Genomic DNA, 16,613 nt, shown 5'->3' on the forward strand with positions numbered 1-16,613 from the left:
TTTGACTTTGATTTCATACACACGACAACCGCGTGACTGTTTGCGTACATTGGTAGCTAGATATTCCAACCTAATCACCGAAAAAGCAAGGAAGTGATGATCATAAACTAGCTAGGCACCAGCCGCACAACCCCGTCACCCTCGACCCAAAGGTCAAAACTCTCACAAGTCAATAGAAGTCAGATCGTCAGATCCCCTTGTCCTAGAGCTGAACCTGAACTTCACAAGTGCAAATTAGATAAAATTTTGTAGGATAAAACCTAACTATGTTTTGGTGAGGATCAATCAACTCGAGATGGGGTTAAATGCCATAAGCAGGTGCAGAATGTGAGAAGAAGAAATGTGAGAGATGTTAAGGAAGAAAACATGCAGCTTTTGGGTAAGATAAATCAAATGGAGATGGAGATAAAGAAAAGAAAGGCATGAAAGAAAGCACATAAGGAAGAGCTTCGAAGTAGAGATCTGGGAGATATATCATTTGTGATCATTTTAGCTTGTTGGTTGGTCATGTATTGTGTTTGTGCTATGCTAATCGGGGGTTTTGTGCGCGAATGAGCTTGTTGTGTGTGAGTGAGAGTGTTATGTGTGAGTGAGTGGTATGTGTGTACTATTGGTTGAGAACTAAAATTAACTATTGCAATACGTTATTTTTTATGTGCTCGATCTTGCCTTGGTTGACAAATTAATCGATTTCCTGATTTGCAATCTAATTTGCTTACAATATTGCCCATCATTTTGCATTCTATTTGGTAGCCAAATGATAAATCAAAATCATCAAAAAAAATTTTGCTAACTAATCGGGAAATAATAATCGTAGATATATTTCTTTGCTAACTAATGGTTATGAGATCTTCTTGGAAGCTTTTCTGCATAAAATAGTTATCTTGTAGATATCTGTTCATTTATATATTGTTTTATTTATTTATTTGTCGCCTTTTTGTCTATTCATGTTTATAAATTTGCACTTTCTAAAAACTAACAAGGAGAACACTTGAGAAAAATTAGCTGATGAAGATATTTCCACCAAATAAAGTTAACCTTAATTAAGGTTGTCGTTCTCACCTGAATTCATAAAAGTTAAGCCATTACATGGGCATGGTTGACCACACAAGCATCGGCGGCGCTTTCAATACTGCACTCCCTATTTCAATGACCTGTTTCAACTCTAAGCTCACTAAGGGTCCAAAGATTTTTCTAGCACCACTCCTTCAAGACGCGAGGTGTGTGACTTTGACTTCATGCACGCGACAACCGCGTGACTGTTTGCGTATATTGGCTAGCGAGATATTCCAATCTAATCTAATCAATGAAAAAGCGAGGCAGTGACGATCATAAACTAGCTAGGAACCAGCCACGCAACCCCGTCGCCGTCGACCCAAAGGTCAAAACTCTCACAAGTCATCAGAAGTCAGAGCGCCGTGTGCTCTTGACTGCATCACAAGTCCCACCGCCGAATCCCTTGCTACGGTCGGCATATATACATCTCAGATTAATTCCACTGCATCAAGGCGTTGGCCATGGCTGAGGAGTGGTGGAGCTCGGCGAGCACCGGCGGCGTCCAAGCGTCGGCGTGCTTCATGACATCGCCGGCCACCACCGAATCAGGAACTACCAGGCTGCCGGCGGCGAATACGATGAGCTCCCAGCTGCAGCCTGGTCTACCAGACTCCGCCGCGGCCGCCTCGTCGTTCTTCCTAGACGATCCTCACACGGACTGGACGCAATCCTTGATGTAAGTACTGTACTATGCAGGCATCGAATTGAACTAGCTAGTAGCCTTCTTCCTCGATCTGACTGTACCATGCAGGGGCGGGAGAATAGCGGCATCCGAGGCCCCGACGAGCTTCAACGCGCTGCTCCACCTCCAGGGCGACGCCAGCCGCCAACTCCTGCTCGACCAGGCGCAGGCAGCGCCTCCCGTGCCGCCGCCGGCAGTGTACGCGGACAGCCACTACTTCTCCAGTTTGGACAGTAGCTACGGTGACACGCCGGCGATCTGCTCGCAGCTGCTGCTCAAAAGCTCGGTACCCTCTGTGGAGCAGCAGGGACAGCAGCAGTTCCCGAGCTTCTTCAGCTCATCGGGGCTCTTTGGTGATGCGCCGGCTCAGGGTCAGGGGTCACCGCCGCTTCTGTTGCAGACTCAAAAGCCTAAACCCCTCAAGGTCTGTGCTCGACACTACTGAATTGGCGATTAGCTTAACCTGAATACCAGATGGCAAGATTTTTTTGACCGGGCCAGATCCCAGATGGCAAGATGGTTGTGTTTGTGTACTGTATGATCGAACTAGGGTTTGTTCTAATTTGGTTTCTGAATTCCGATGCAGTCCAATACTGCAACTGAACCTGCGGTTCAGGACGCATTCTCGTCGTCGGCCACGAGGAGAAGTTCCCCTGCGGCAGCGAAGAAGCCCCGGATCGACACGCCGTCCCCGATGCCGACTTTCAAGGTGAGTGAGCGGCGATCCGAAATGACCGCTCCATCGATCAGGATCCCTCCTAACTAATTAATTTACTCGTTGTTCCACTCATTTCCACATTTATTGTTCGCCTCCACTGATCAAATGTATACACTTTTGTTGAGCTACTGAAGTACTGATCATCTCTGCTATGCCATCGAGTGAACTATAATGCCTACGCTGGATTGCCTTTGATTGTGGTGCGTGCAGGTGAGGAAAGAGAAGCTCGGGGACAGAATCACCGCGCTCCAGCAACTCGTCTCGCCTTTTGGAAAGGTATCCTTTTCCTTCCAGCCGTTCCTTGCTAATTTCCTTCTGTATTCTCTGCATCATTGGCTAGAGTAGTTCACTTTCTTTTCCTTTCTGTTTATTGTTTTGTTCTAAAATAACTTATATCGGTTAGTTCATGAGTACTAATATGTAGCTTTTCGGCATCAAACCGCTGCTTTTTAGACTGATACGGCATCGGTTCTTCACGAGGCCATCGGATACATCAAGTTCCTTCACGATCAAGTTGCTGTAAGTGCCCAAATTCCCTAAGCAACCCCTAAATACATTGTCCGATTGTTTTTTCTTCATACCTGCTGATTCCGAAACAACGAGCACGGGTACTCGCATGATGAACACGCTACATATTGGGTTTGTCTGCAGTCTCTGAGCTCTCCGTACTTCATCAGGTCTGGCCGTGCCATGCAGGGTCAGCGCCAGCAGGTAAATTCTCATGTACTTCTCTTAATTATCCGCAATGTATGTAAGTTCTTTTGAAACAGTATGTAGTAACTTTGTACTCCTTCCACACATAAATTGAACTCTTTTTTTTTCACGAACTAGAGTTCCGATAATGACGGCGGGGAGGCGAAGGAGGACCTGCGGAGCCGAGGCCTGTGCCTCATCCCAGTAGCGAGCACTTATGCGGTAGCGAATGAGACGGCGCCCGAGTTCTGGCATCCTACCTTCGGAGGCACATTTCGATAGACTGGCCGGCAAGTAGTATCTGGTAGCATATTATAGCAAGCTAGGCCTAGGCATTTATACATGCGTGTGTGCTTGTTAAGCAATATATACTCATGCCATACCAGCAGTAAAACACAATGTTGAAGCAAGAGCAAACATGCTTTAAGCAATCAGCAATGTGTGTCGTCAAAGTGAACCCATGCGTGTGTATAATGCACCGAAGGAAAGCAAGAGCAATAAAGAAAATAAGTTGGGAGGGAGTTTACTCTCTAAAAATTCAATACAAAGACGTATATATAGGTTACTAACACATATTTTTGGGGAAAATTCATAATCTGGACCAGGAACGCCTGGTCTTAAAATCTGGACCAGGAAACGTCTAGCTTCTAATTCTGGACCATTTGGTCATAGCATTTTTTTGTAATATTTGGAAATTTTGAAGAAAAAAATCAAAAATGTATACTTACTCAAGTAGATTTTTGTAAAATAATAATGTCTGTTTGCCAAGTCTTTCTGAAAATGAGAAGCCTGCAATTTAAGTTTCAAAGCTTATGCTCATTTTTAAAGTATTTTTTGGTAAGTTTTCGCACTAGTCCCGGTGTGACGTCGTAGGTTAGGACAATATGTCCGTCTCAATGTGCACTGGTCATGTGGCTGTCATTTTGAGAACAGACATCCCCGTTTCAAAAATCTGCTCTAAGAGCTCGATTGGCACCCCTCATCTCATTTGGCAGAAATGAAATGAAATTGGTGCTATCATTTCATTTGGCAAGTCCAAAGAAACTGCAGGGTACCTAGATGAATTCATGTTAGGCATGGGATGAAATCTATGAAATTATCAATTCAATTACGATACCAAATATGTGGTAGCATGTCAAGTTGATTCTCGGAATCACAGATGAGTTATTTGATTCCAGTCTCAATTGATATGGGAGCCAAACAAGCTGTAATATTTTCGTATTTACATGTGAAGGGAACTTGTTCGGGCTTCGCTGCCTTTCATCGATGGAACAGAAGTATAAAGAGCCAATTCGAAAAGATGACACATGTTGACTTCCAACCATAAAGCTAGCTAGCTACTAACTCGCAACCGAAAACATGTTGGCAAAATTTCTTGATAAAAAAACATGAAGATATATTTTGGGTCAGGTCGGGAAAGAGAATCATACTTCAAGCAACTTTCCAATAGAATAATGACATTCTTAGTATTGTATTGAAAGGTTTGGGCGGTAGGGGAATGTTGGGAACATGTGCTTAAATCTGGAAGAGAGAAAGGAGGGTTGGTCTTAGATGCAGAGTGTGAGAAGTTGGTTGTTCATTCTACAAATGATTAATCGGAGTATACACTATAGAATTCATGGTAATAAATTATACTGCCGTGTTCGTTAGCAAAGTGTACTACGATCTCTTGTTTAAGTTATTGGGGCATTAATAGATCACTAACATATCCACACTAATTGTTGGTGTACCAACTTGTTCTTTCTTATGTCTTTCCAACATTTGCAACAGTCGGATTTCATTAGTAAGGTCTGGAATTAATCCCCTTCCTCGAAAAATTGCTTGGTGCAGCTGATTCAAATTGGTCTCTATATAGTGCCGTAGAAACATAAACCACACTCCTCAAATATGACAGTACCGCTTCAGAAATATTATGACAATCGATATAGGGACACCAGATACTGTTATATTCATTGCAGGTCATAGCTAGTGATCGAGCGAGCCCTGTCTTGTGCATTTCCATGCTTTGCGGGTGTTGGATCTCAAAGCATGCATTAGGGCGAAACGGTGAGAACTCGTTGGGTTCGGCGTTGGTACGGTGCCAGCGGCATCACCGACCCGCCGTCGCGAGAGGACACCCCCGCCTGGCGAGCGTTCAAGCGACTCTTCGCAACCTACCGTGGCATCACCAATGTGCGCGTGGGTGATGGCGAGACGACGTCGTTCTGGTTTGATAACTGGCATGCTGCGGGGGCCCTGTTTGCGTGCACTCCGGCGCTGCTCTCCCACTGCACGAACCCTGCCCTCACTGTCGCCGACGCCTTCCGTGAACAACGACTGCTGCTCCCGCTTCAGCAGCGCCTCACGGTCACCGCGCAAGGGCAGCTGGGCTCGCTCGTGGGCTCGTTGCACCATGCCGCCCTTTCCGGTGACCCGGACGCTCGTCTCCTCCCGGGTGGCGCGACGTTCTCCACGGCGGCTGCGTACCGCATCATGTGCACCACCGGTATTGCTCTGCCCCTGGCTGACTACAACCGGGAGAATTTTGCTCCCCTGAAAGTCCGCGTCTTCTTCTGGATCGCACGGCATGGTAACACGAGGACTCGGGCGCTCCTGCACCGGCATGGAGTTCTTCCCTCTCCTCGCTGTCCCTTTTGCGAGATCCCTAATAAGGATCCTAGAATCCCTAACAGGAACTCCTAGGTAGTTCATAGGGAAAGATGACAACCTGCAGCTGAGGTTGTCAGCGACCCGCTGCTGAATTTCCGGGGGGGTACCCCAAGACCACAACCTCGCTTTTATCACAGTTAATTTTGAGACCCGACATGGTCTCGAAACAGAGGAGTAGGAACTTGGTGTTCTGGATATCTAAGTCCGAGCCCTCAAACATAATCATGGTATCATCCGCATACTGGAGGTGAGTCACCCCTCCGCCAGGGATGAGGTGTCCCACCACACCGCATATATGGCCCGAGATCCTAGCCCTCTGCAGGATCTCGGCCAGGGAGTCAACCGCAGCGTTGAAGAGGATAGGGGACAGGGGGTCACCCTGACGCACTCCACACGCCGGCCTAAAATAGGGACCCACTTCCCCATTAATGTTAATGGTCGTGCTGCCAGACATCACTATCTGCATAACCCAACCAATCATCCGGTCGTCCACGCCCCTCCTCTGAAGAACCTGTCGGAGGAAGGACCAGTATCAATGACTAAGTATCAATGACTAATCTTAAAGGTAAGGAGGAGCAACCGGGTTAGATTTAAAAACACTAAGTATCAATGACTAATCTTAAAGGTTTTACCTGGAATAGTGAGGGATTTAAGGATCCGGAGAAGCATTTGTTTGTAAAGGAATCAATTAGGGAGTATGACCTAGATTTTATAGCTTTACTTGGGACTGGAAGAACTAATTTTACGGTACCTTTCCTTCGTGATTTGGTTGCGGGGAAGGAGTTTGCATGGTTTTGCTTGCCGCCACTTGGGAGATCGAGTGGAATTCTGGTTGGGATTAACACGGCTACTTTGGTGGTCAATAGGGTAGATAGTGGAGATTATTGTGTGAAATTGGCTATTACTTCAAAAGTAGATGGTTTTCAATGGTTACTTGTGCCGGTGTATGGAGCGGCACAAGATAAAAATAAGTATGACTTTCTTGCAGAATTAGTCAGGACTTGCAAATCTGAAACGATACCGATGTTATTAGCCGGGGACTTCAATATTTTGAGAAAACCTGAGGATAAAAGTAATGCTAACTTTAACCCTTGTTGGCCTTTTATTTTCAATGCGATCATTGAGAATTTAAACTCAAGAGAAATTGCTATGTCGGGGCGCCAATTTACCTGGGCTAGTAGAACAGAAACTCCTACATATGAAAAACTGGATAGGATGTTAGCGAGTGTTGAATGGGAACAAAAATTCCCTATGGTCACAGTCAGGACTTTGTCTCGCTCTGGATCTGACCATACCCCGTTGTTGATTGACGCGGGGATTCAGGCACATATAGGTCAAAAACCGCGCTTCTCGTTTGAGTTGGCTTGGTTAGAACAGGAGGGGTTTTATGATCTCATTGCATGTGAATGGGCAGCGGGTCCTCTTGGAAAGAATCCGATTCAAACTTGGCAGAATAATATTAGGCATTTGGGCAGATTCTTACGTGGTTGGGCAAAAAATTTAAGTGCAAAATATTAGAGGGAGAAGGAAAGGTTATTGAACATTATAGACACATTGGATATTAAAGCGAAAACAGTTCCGCTATCTTTGGTGGAGCGCACTGAGTTAAAACAAGCTAATGAAAAATTAAATAAGCTGCGAAGAGAGGAAGAGATTAAGTGGGCGCAAAGGGCCAAGGTAAAATACATTTAGGAAGGGGGTGATAATACTAAATACTTTCACTTAATAGCAAATGGTAAACATCAGAAAAAGAAGATCTACCAACTTGAGCAAGATGAGGGTACTATTGTCGGAGATGATAATCTAAGGGTTTATATTTCAGAGTATTATAAAAAATTATTCGGTAACCTAGAGCATAGTTCTGTTGTTTTGGATGAAAGTAGAATTGCAGATATTCCGTAATTGTCGTCGGAGGAGAATACAGTATTAATTGCAAACTTCTCCATGGAAGAGGTTGACGATGCTATTTCAAATGGAACATAATAAATCACCAGGGCCAGATGGGTTCCCTGCGGAATTCTACCAACACTTTTGGAGGATTATTAAATATGAGCTAATGGCTCTATTTGAGAGTTTCCAGAGAGGGGAGTTTCCCTTGTATAAATTGAATTTCGGGGTGATTACTTTGTTGCCTAAGAAGGAAAATGGAACACAGATACAACAATATAGACCAATATGCCTCCTTAATGTGAGTTTTAAAATCTTTACCAAAGTGGCAACAAACAGAATGTCTGAAGTAGCACAAAAAATAATTAGACCAACTCAAACAGCTTTTATTCCTGGGAGACACATTCTTGAAGGAGTAGTTGTTCTCCATGAGACAATACATGAGTTGCATAAGAAGAAACTTGATGGGGTGCTTTTTAAGATTGATTTTGAAAAGGCATATGATAAGGTTAAATGGCCCTTTTTGCAGCAAGTTCTACGTATGAAGGGTTTTGACCCTATTTGGTGCGATAGAATAAAGCAATTTGTGCAAGGGAGGAGTATTGGTATAAGAGTTAACGATGTTGTTGGGCATAATTTTCAAACCAGGAAAGGATTACGTCGGGGGGACCCTTTATCTCCAATTTTTTTTAAACATTATTGCTGATATGTTAGCGATTCTTATTGCAAGGGCTAAGGATGACGGTAAAGTAGGGATTCTGTTGCCTCATTTGATTGATGGGGGAATCTCTATTTTATAATATGCGGATGATACAATTTTGTTCTTGGAACATGATATTGCAAAGGCTGTTAATATGAAATTAATCCTATGCATTTTTGAACAACTATCGGTTTTAAAAATTAATTTTCATCAGAGTGAAATTTTTAGTTTTGGTAAGGCAAAGGAGATGGAAGACCAGTATAGACATATTCTTGGGTGTGAATCTGGAACCTTACCTTTAAAATATTTGGGAATTCCGGTACTTTATAGAAAACTAAGAAATACGGAGTGGAATCCTATTGAAAACCGGTTTGCTTCCAAATTGGGGTGTTGGCGGAGTAAAATGCTGTCTTATGGTGATAGATTGGTTTTTATTAATTCGGTCCTTACTAGTATTCCTATGTTTATGCTCTCCTTCTTGGAAATACCAATTGGGGTGAGAAAGAGGTTAGATTATTATAGATCAAATTTTTTCTGGTAATCAGATGAGCACAAGAGGAAATATAGATTATCTAAATGAAATATTTTGTGTCGACTGAAGGATCAAGGGGGGTTGGAAATTGAGGTGTTGGAATTGAAGAATAAATGTTTGCTGAGAAAATGGCTGTTTAAACTTCTCTCAGAGTAAGGTATGTGGCAGCAGCTCTTATGTAATAAATACCTTAAAAATAAAACGTTGGCACAAGTAGAGGTTAAACCGACTGATTCACCTTTTTGGAGGGGCCTCTTGAATGTTAAAGAGGATTTCTTCAAGAGAGGTTTTTTTAGAGTGGGGAATGGAACAACTGTTAGCTTCTGGGAGGATGTGTGGATGGGGGATACTCCTTTGTCTCATCAATATCCTGCTTTACGTAATATTGTTCAACAAAGAATGTGTTAGTTTCGACAGTGCTTGCAGCTGAACCCATTAATATCTCTTTTAGAAGAGGATTTAATGATAATAAATGGATACAATGGTTACATCTTTGCCAAAGACTTATTAATATTAATCTAACATCTGAACCAGATAAGTTTATTTGGAAGCTTACTGATTCGGGTATTTTTTCCGTCAAGTCTATGTACCTTGATTGGATGAATGGGCATGCTATTTATCTTCGTAAATATTTATGGAAGTTAAAGATCCCTTTGAGAATCAAAAATTTTATGTGGTTCATGAGCAATAAGGTGCTCTTAACTAAGGATAATTTAGCTAAACGGAAGTGGAAATGATATAAAAAGTGTTATTTTTGTGATTCCACGGAAACCGTTAATCATTTGTTTATTCATTGCCCTTTTGCGAAGATAATACGACGAATGATGTACCTTATTTATAATATTCCGCCACCAGCTAATGTTACTAATATGTTTGGTAGATGGCTGAATGGTGTGAAGAAAGATGACAAACAAAAAATAAGAAGGGATTTCTATTTTCGTGCCCTCGGGTCCTTAGTTGTACTCAGTTTTCCCCAGCCCCTTAGTTTTTCCTCAGTTTTCCCCTCCTGTAGTTTGAAACACACACAAGTGCTGGAACGGCCAGTAGCCGTCAGGTCAGAGGATTTGACCGTTAGTCTGGCCGGGTGGGGCTGCACAGGGGCAGCTCCTCCCTGACCGTCTCGTGCTGACGGGTAGGGTCAGGAGACACGTCGGAGCAGCCATCCATCTATCGCTGACGTGTGGGCCGTTATATTTCATGATTTTATAGGCGGTGTTGCCAATGACAAATGGGGCCGCTCTATAGGGCTGCCGCAGCCAATGACCAGTGGGGTCATCTCTTTTTTAGGAAAAGACATATATTGCCGCTCTGTAGGGCTGCCGCTGCCAATGACCAGTGGGGTCGTCTATTTATTTATAGAAAATCATATATTGCCGCTCTGTGGGGCCTCCGCAGCCAATGACCAGTGGGGTCGTCTATTTTTCAGGAAAAAACATATATTGCCGCTCTGTGGGGCTGCCGCAGCTAATGACCAGTGGGGTCGTCTATTTATTTAGAGAATATCATAGAGAGAAGCAACAAGTTCGCTAATTAATTTTTCTTAAGCTAGACCCATCAGGTGACTATTTTCGCAGCTTAATCTAAAGTGAATTTTATGCTAAACATGGCTGGAACCTAGTATTGTGTATCTCCTTAGTCACCGGAGAACCGCTGGCAACTCGTTCCCCACCCTCGGATGGAGCAGCCATCGCCGGCGCCTCGTCGCGCCGCCGGCTCTGTCCCCCGGCGGCGTCGGACGGACTGCAGCGGTGCACGTCAACCACGGCTCCAGCACTTGTTTCATCCACACGCATTGTACCCACCGCAAGAAAGTCCGGCGCAAGCAGATTCGCCGCCCACGACGACCGGGATTTGTTCCGTGCACCAATTGGTAGTATAGCTTGGTAAGACCTCCGCTTCTGCCTCCCCCGCCCCCTAATCGATTCGGTTCCCGTAATTAGTTGGAGTTTGCAGGTGTGAAATAGTCCTCAATGTCTGGTCGTAGCGGGTACACCGGCGAGGGTGGGGATTCGATCATGTCGTGGCCATGTTCAAGTTCTCCTACCTCGTCGGAAGTACAGGTATCTAGCTTCTGCTCTTTGTACTACCGTTGAATTTGAAGTGCCGCCATGACCTGTTGGAGTGATTTCAGTTGTTCTTTTTTCCATTATTGTTACAGTTAGCCAGGCAAGCTGATGATCCATGGTACATTGCATACCAAGATGAATCAACCCAGTGGTGTAGCCAGAGGATGGATTTGGAAGAGAAGGTGGCCAATTTAGGTGATGAATTGGCCCATAAAAACCTGATGATATTCGATTTGAAGCGTACTGTGGAGGAAGAAAAGAAGAATTCATAGCTTATTCGCAAGGAGAAGTTGAGAGTTGAGACAGATCTTGCCGTATTTGATCAAGTGGTAGAAAATCTAGAACATGAACTTCAAGTGATGCGAGAGGAGAAAAGTAGATTCATCTGGCCAATTTTATTAGTTGTCATCCCTGTCCTAGCAGTTATGTGGTTGTGGTAGATGATTTAGATAGTACTCCCTCCATTCCTTTCTATAGTTCTTATACATTTTTTGCATTTATTTCAGAATATAAGGTTGTAGCTTGGCTTTTTTCCAATTACCCCCTCTCCCGTTCAGCTCCCACACAATACGCGTGAGAAAAAATCCATACAAAATTGAAAACAATTAATTAAGATTCCAAATGCATGGCCCAACGATTTCTTAAAATTAGACAGCAATGTTTTACTTTCCTTAATTAAACTTGGCTGCACATATATGGAGAATCAACAAGAGAGATTTGTGGGATTTGTTATGGTCAGTTAGGAAGATATGGATTTCCCAAATTTTACGTTGATCTCAAATCGTTCAGCTAGGGGGTCTTGCGTAAAAAATACTATTATGCTAATTTCCGTGCCAAAAAATTATGGGCACTATAGAATGGAATAGAGGGAGTATAGAATTGTTATTCAGTAGATGGCTCTAACCACTGTATTTTATTGTGGCTCTAACCACTGTATTTTGGCGTACAATTTCCTAGTTGTGCTAAGTAATCTGCGCGATAATTTTAGCATGTACCAGCCTCTCGGATTAAATACATATCAATCTTCCCAATCAAGTTGGGATAGAATTCAAATCATACATACGGATGTACATGGACACATCAAGAACGTGGAGAAGCTTTTTTTTGAGACGGAGGTAGTAGTTCGAACAATTTTATGCCAATTTGAAATTGAAAAATACAAATTTATCAGAATTTATCCCAATTTGCGGCGTCGAACACGATCGTGCAGCGATGGGCAAGAAGGGCCGGGACGACGTGCCGTTGAGGGGTGGTCATCTGCGCCATCACCGTCGAAGCGATGTTGTAGACGATGGCTTCAATGTTCGTGGCATCGATGACCACTATCGGCACCGCCGCTGTCTTGGTGTACTTCATCGGCGACGAATCTGCGGAGGGCTGGATCGGCGGCTTCGCAGCGCGGTTGTAGACGATGGCTTCAATCGTCTTGGCATCGATTCACACTCTCGGCACCGGAAGTGAGACATCAACATGCTCCGATATTGAAGGCTAGATTTGCACCGTCGAAGCGATGTTGTAGGCGATGGCTTCAATGATCGTGGCATCGATGACCACTGTCGGCACGGCCGCCGTCTTGGTGTCCTTCATCAGCAACGGATCTGAGGAGGGCAACGGAAGTGAGACATCAATAGGCTCCGACATTGAATGCTGGATCTGCGCCGTCGAAGCGATGTTGTAGGCGATGGCTTCAATGATCTTGCCATCAATGACAACTGTCGGAACGGCCGCCTTCTTGGTGTTCTTCATCATCAACAGATCTGAGAAGAGAAACGAAAGTGAGATAGAGAGAGACATTTCAACTATTTCTGAGGGTTAGATCCTCACCGGCACTCTTAGATCCATGCCGCCGGCCGCCGGCGCACACACGGTTAGATCCGCGCCGCCGCGACCGCCGGAGTAAGAGAGGAAATAGGAGAGAGGAAGATGCGACTGAAATATGCGACTGCCAGGGTTGGTAGGTATGTGCTCTGCTCTTCTCTCCGTATGCGTCCATCGTGGTAGAGAGAGATATACAGGCCGTCCGATCATAAATGATCGAACGGTGCAAGTGTTCGTTGAGCTTTCAACCAACCCAGATCCGTGTGACATACATCTCGACCAATCAGAGATCAGCCAGTGAGTACAAGTGAGGAAAACTGAGTAGAACTAAGAGGGGGAAAAGTGAGGAAATATTTATCGGAAGGGCAAAACTAAATAGGACTGAGTAAACCAAGTGGGCCCGGAGGGGGAAAACTGAGTAACACTAAGTAAAACAGGGGCACCCAAATAATAAAGGGACTAAGGGAAATTGAAGCTTTTGGCATAAAAATTGTATTTTGGCCGACGTGATATTGTTTGCAATTCAAAGATACACAAGTGTGACGAATTTGGACTCATTTGGACAAAGTTTGTAAGCATAGTGGGTATTCGGGAGGTGTGTTGAGTAGAAAGCCCTGCATCTTCATAGCTAGTATCTCATGGACTAGGAAGTGGTTTTGAAGCTTTTGTCATAAAAACTTCATATCTCTATATTTCCTTTTCCATTATTATTTCTCGAGGTTTTAGGTAACATAACAAGACTCCATGGGAAGGTTCCACCATGTTTTGAATTATTTTGAATTAAACCCTAAACCCTAAACCCTAAAACCCTAAACCCTAGAGAAAATGATAAATGTGGCTTAACACATACATTCAAGGGATCTCTACATTAAAATTGTTCAATACAAAGGGAACCCCAATACAAAGGGAACCCCAAAACAAATTGTTCATACAAATTCAAATTGTTCAATACAAAGGGATCCCCAATACAAATTGTTCATACAAATTCAAATTGTTCATACAAATTAAAATTAATTGTTCAGAATAAAATCTTTCTCTTGCTCCTAGTGTGATTCACTGGGGCCACCACCTTACTCAGGGTAACTCTACCAGGGATATTACCGGTGTCTACCTTCCTTTTTGCCCTCTTTCTTGTTCTTCTTCTTCTGCGAAGCTTGTGCCTTTTCTTCTGCAATCTGCTCTTCAAAGTTAGCACTCAGCTGGGCCATATTAAATTCAAAGCACTCTCTGCGAATCTGTTCCCTCTCCTCTAGACTCATTGGTTCAAGCAGCTCTCGATCCATCTGTTCCCTTTGCTCTCGATCCATCGGTTCAACCAGCTCTAGATCCATCGGTTCAATCAGCTCTCGATCCATCGGTTCAATTTCCTCATGTTGAATTGTTGCTTCAATCTCCTCATGTTGAATTGCTGCTTCAATCCCCTCATGCTGAATTGCTGCTTCAATCTCCTCATGTTGAATTGCTGCTTCATTCTCCTCTGCATTTGCTGCTCCCGCCTGATCTTCCATTCCAAGAGCTGGGTCAACATCATTTTTACAAAGCCTAACAATATGTCCAGGGATTCCACAATGTTTGCACTTACGTCTTCGAATCGGTGCACCACCCTCTGCATTAGCTCTGATCCTATTCTTCCTCGGCCTACATGCCGGTCTAGTCAAAACTGGAGAGTACATTTTGAAGCCTGGATCGACTGTGATCCATTGGTCTTTTCCCAACAAGGTAGGAACATTCATAGCATATGCAGCCCTAAATTTGGCAACGGAGAAATAATCTGACACATACTGATTAACTTCACCTTCTTCACCCCCTATAACACGCATGAAAAACAATGCGTGTATGCAGGGTATCCCACGGATCTGCCATCCCCTACAATGGCATTTCCTATCAACCAAACTCACTGGATACCTCCACTACATGTTTTTACTGTCAGTGTAGGTTACCTCAGCCTCCATTCCTTTTCTAACGCATTGCATCTTCAATTGTTTTGCCCTATCATGCAAAGACTTAATCAAAGATGGGAGCATGAGATGGCCAGCATATTTTGTGGATGCAATTCTTTGACGCAGATCGATCTTTATCATGATCATCTGCCTAATCTTATCAAATATTTGCCACGGCATAAGCCCTTTCAATGACTTGACCTTTGAATTGAAACTCTCCGCAAGGTTACTTGTTACATAGTCTACCTTGCAAATTTCATTGAATTGGCTTCTTGACCACACCCTACCATGATGTTCATCCAAGTACTCCTTCACCCCAGGTTTTTATTTATACAACACATCCAAATGAAACAGATGCTTCCTAGAGCTACATGTGTATGAAGCTGACCATAGGTTGTCAGTAAAAACTTTACCCTTGAATTTCTTTGTAAAATTCTGTACCAAGTGTCGCATATTCTCTATGCTCCACTCCAGGGAATACTGCTTCTACCGCACTCTCCAAACCTTTGCAAGCGTCTGTGTGGATAACAAGTCCTGTTGGATGACCTATAAGGTTGCGCAAATTCTGCAGAAACCAATTCCAACTTTCCTCTGACTCAACCTCCAAAACTCCATAAGCAACTGGGAACATCCAACTGTGTCCATCAATCTGCAAGAGCGACAACTAGCTGTCCTTTAAACCTGCCATGAAGAGCTGTTGCATCCACAGCCAAATAAGGCCTGCAACCATCCAGAAAGCCTTTCCAGCAAGCTTTGAAACAAACAAAAGCCCTTCTAAAACATTCCTTGCGCATTACCTTTCCGCTTTTCAATTTGTAGGGAACTGTATGCTTGTCTATCGCTACAACACTGCCTGGACTAGCCATCTCCACTTCAGCTTTGAAAGTGTAAAGCAACTGAAAGTTTTCATTCCATGGACCATTGATCTTGTCAAGAGCCATTTCCTTTGCATAGAACATCCTCATGTAAGGTATTGTTATATCAAACTTCTCAACCATCTTTTTCTGGAGTGCTGTTGGACCAAGTGAAGGAGTTTCAGCCAATCTAGGATTATATCTGCCAACCACCTAGTCTTCGCTAGCTTTGTTTTCACCTCTGGCTCTCCCCCTCGAGGTGGACAAGCATGGACGTGCTCATTCTTCTTTATCTGAAACATAATGACAAGTGATGTTAGTAACAGTTAACAAATATTACACCGTGATCTAAAATACACAACTGGTTTGCGTAGTACCTGACCCAAGGTGCTTCTGCGCATTGTGGATGCATGCAGCCTCCACCTACACCTCTTGTATGGGCATTTAACTGTGAACCTACCTGACTCACTTTTAATAACCTCATAATTATTCTTAGAGAGAAGGCAATATGTAGTAACTGCATTACGGCAGTCCATCATCGTTTGAAATACGGTGCCTTCTGCAAGCTGAGGATCCTCCATGTTCCACCCAATTGTTGGCAAATCATCACATTCGTAATCGGCTAAAACGAGGCTATCATTGTTCTCATTCTTCTCTTCATCATCAGTGTCATCAAATCTGGCACCAAAAGCAATATCTTTCATGTATTGATCCTTCATTGCCTGCTTACTGCATCGATCTACCAATTCAGGAAACATCAACTCATCCTCATCATCTTGAGGAGACTGATCCCCAATCTATGCATCGTCCTCCACATCGACCGCAGAAACGATCTGGCTACCACTAGCACTGGGGACAGATGGTGCTGCTGTGGACCTACAAGGAGCGCCGCAGCGCACACTATTAGCAGAGGCAGCAGCAGTAGAGAGACATGATACCCGACCACCTAATGATGCCCCAGCACCACATGATGCCTAGCCCCTGTCCACATGGATACGAATTTTACCGAACCGACAAG

The 16,613-nt window shown here is 43.9% G+C and overlaps 1 protein-coding gene across 1 annotated transcript; it reads left to right on the forward strand.

The window, feature by feature from the left end:
- The first annotated feature begins 1,468 nt into the window (after positions 1–1,468).
- LOC124650077 (transcription factor bHLH123-like) lies at positions 1,469–3,671 on the forward strand. The gene is made up of 7 exons (XM_047189639.1): positions 1,469–1,732; positions 1,808–2,162; positions 2,325–2,447; positions 2,667–2,732; positions 2,910–2,975; positions 3,108–3,167; positions 3,288–3,671. The coding sequence occupies exons 1-7, from the start codon at positions 1,518–1,520 to the stop codon at positions 3,429–3,431; spliced, it is 1,029 nt and encodes a 342-aa protein (XP_047045595.1). The 5' UTR covers positions 1,469–1,517; the 3' UTR covers positions 3,432–3,671.
- Positions 3,672–16,613: the final 12,942 nt, after the last annotated feature.

The sequence above is a fragment of the Lolium rigidum genome, chromosome 4, assembly GCF_022539505.1.
Source record: "Lolium rigidum isolate FL_2022 chromosome 4, APGP_CSIRO_Lrig_0.1, whole genome shotgun sequence".
NCBI classification, from domain to species: Eukaryota; Viridiplantae; Streptophyta; class Magnoliopsida; order Poales; family Poaceae; genus Lolium; species Lolium rigidum.

What these genes read in the sequence shown, in the direction of transcription:
- LOC124650077 (XM_047189639.1), top strand. Translation starts at nt 1,518, where the DNA reads ATGGCTGAGGAGTGGTGGAGCTCGGCGAGCACCGGCGGCGTCCAAGCG. An exon ending in AAAAGCCTAAACCCCTCAAG is followed by an intron (nt 2,163 to 2,324) that starts GTCTGTGCTCGA and finishes ATTCCGATGCAG; the next exon opens with TCCAATACTGCAACTGAACC. An exon ending in TCCTTCACGATCAAGTTGCT is followed by an intron (nt 2,976 to 3,107) that starts GTAAGTGCCCAA and finishes GTTTGTCTGCAG; the next exon opens with TCTCTGAGCTCTCCGTACTT.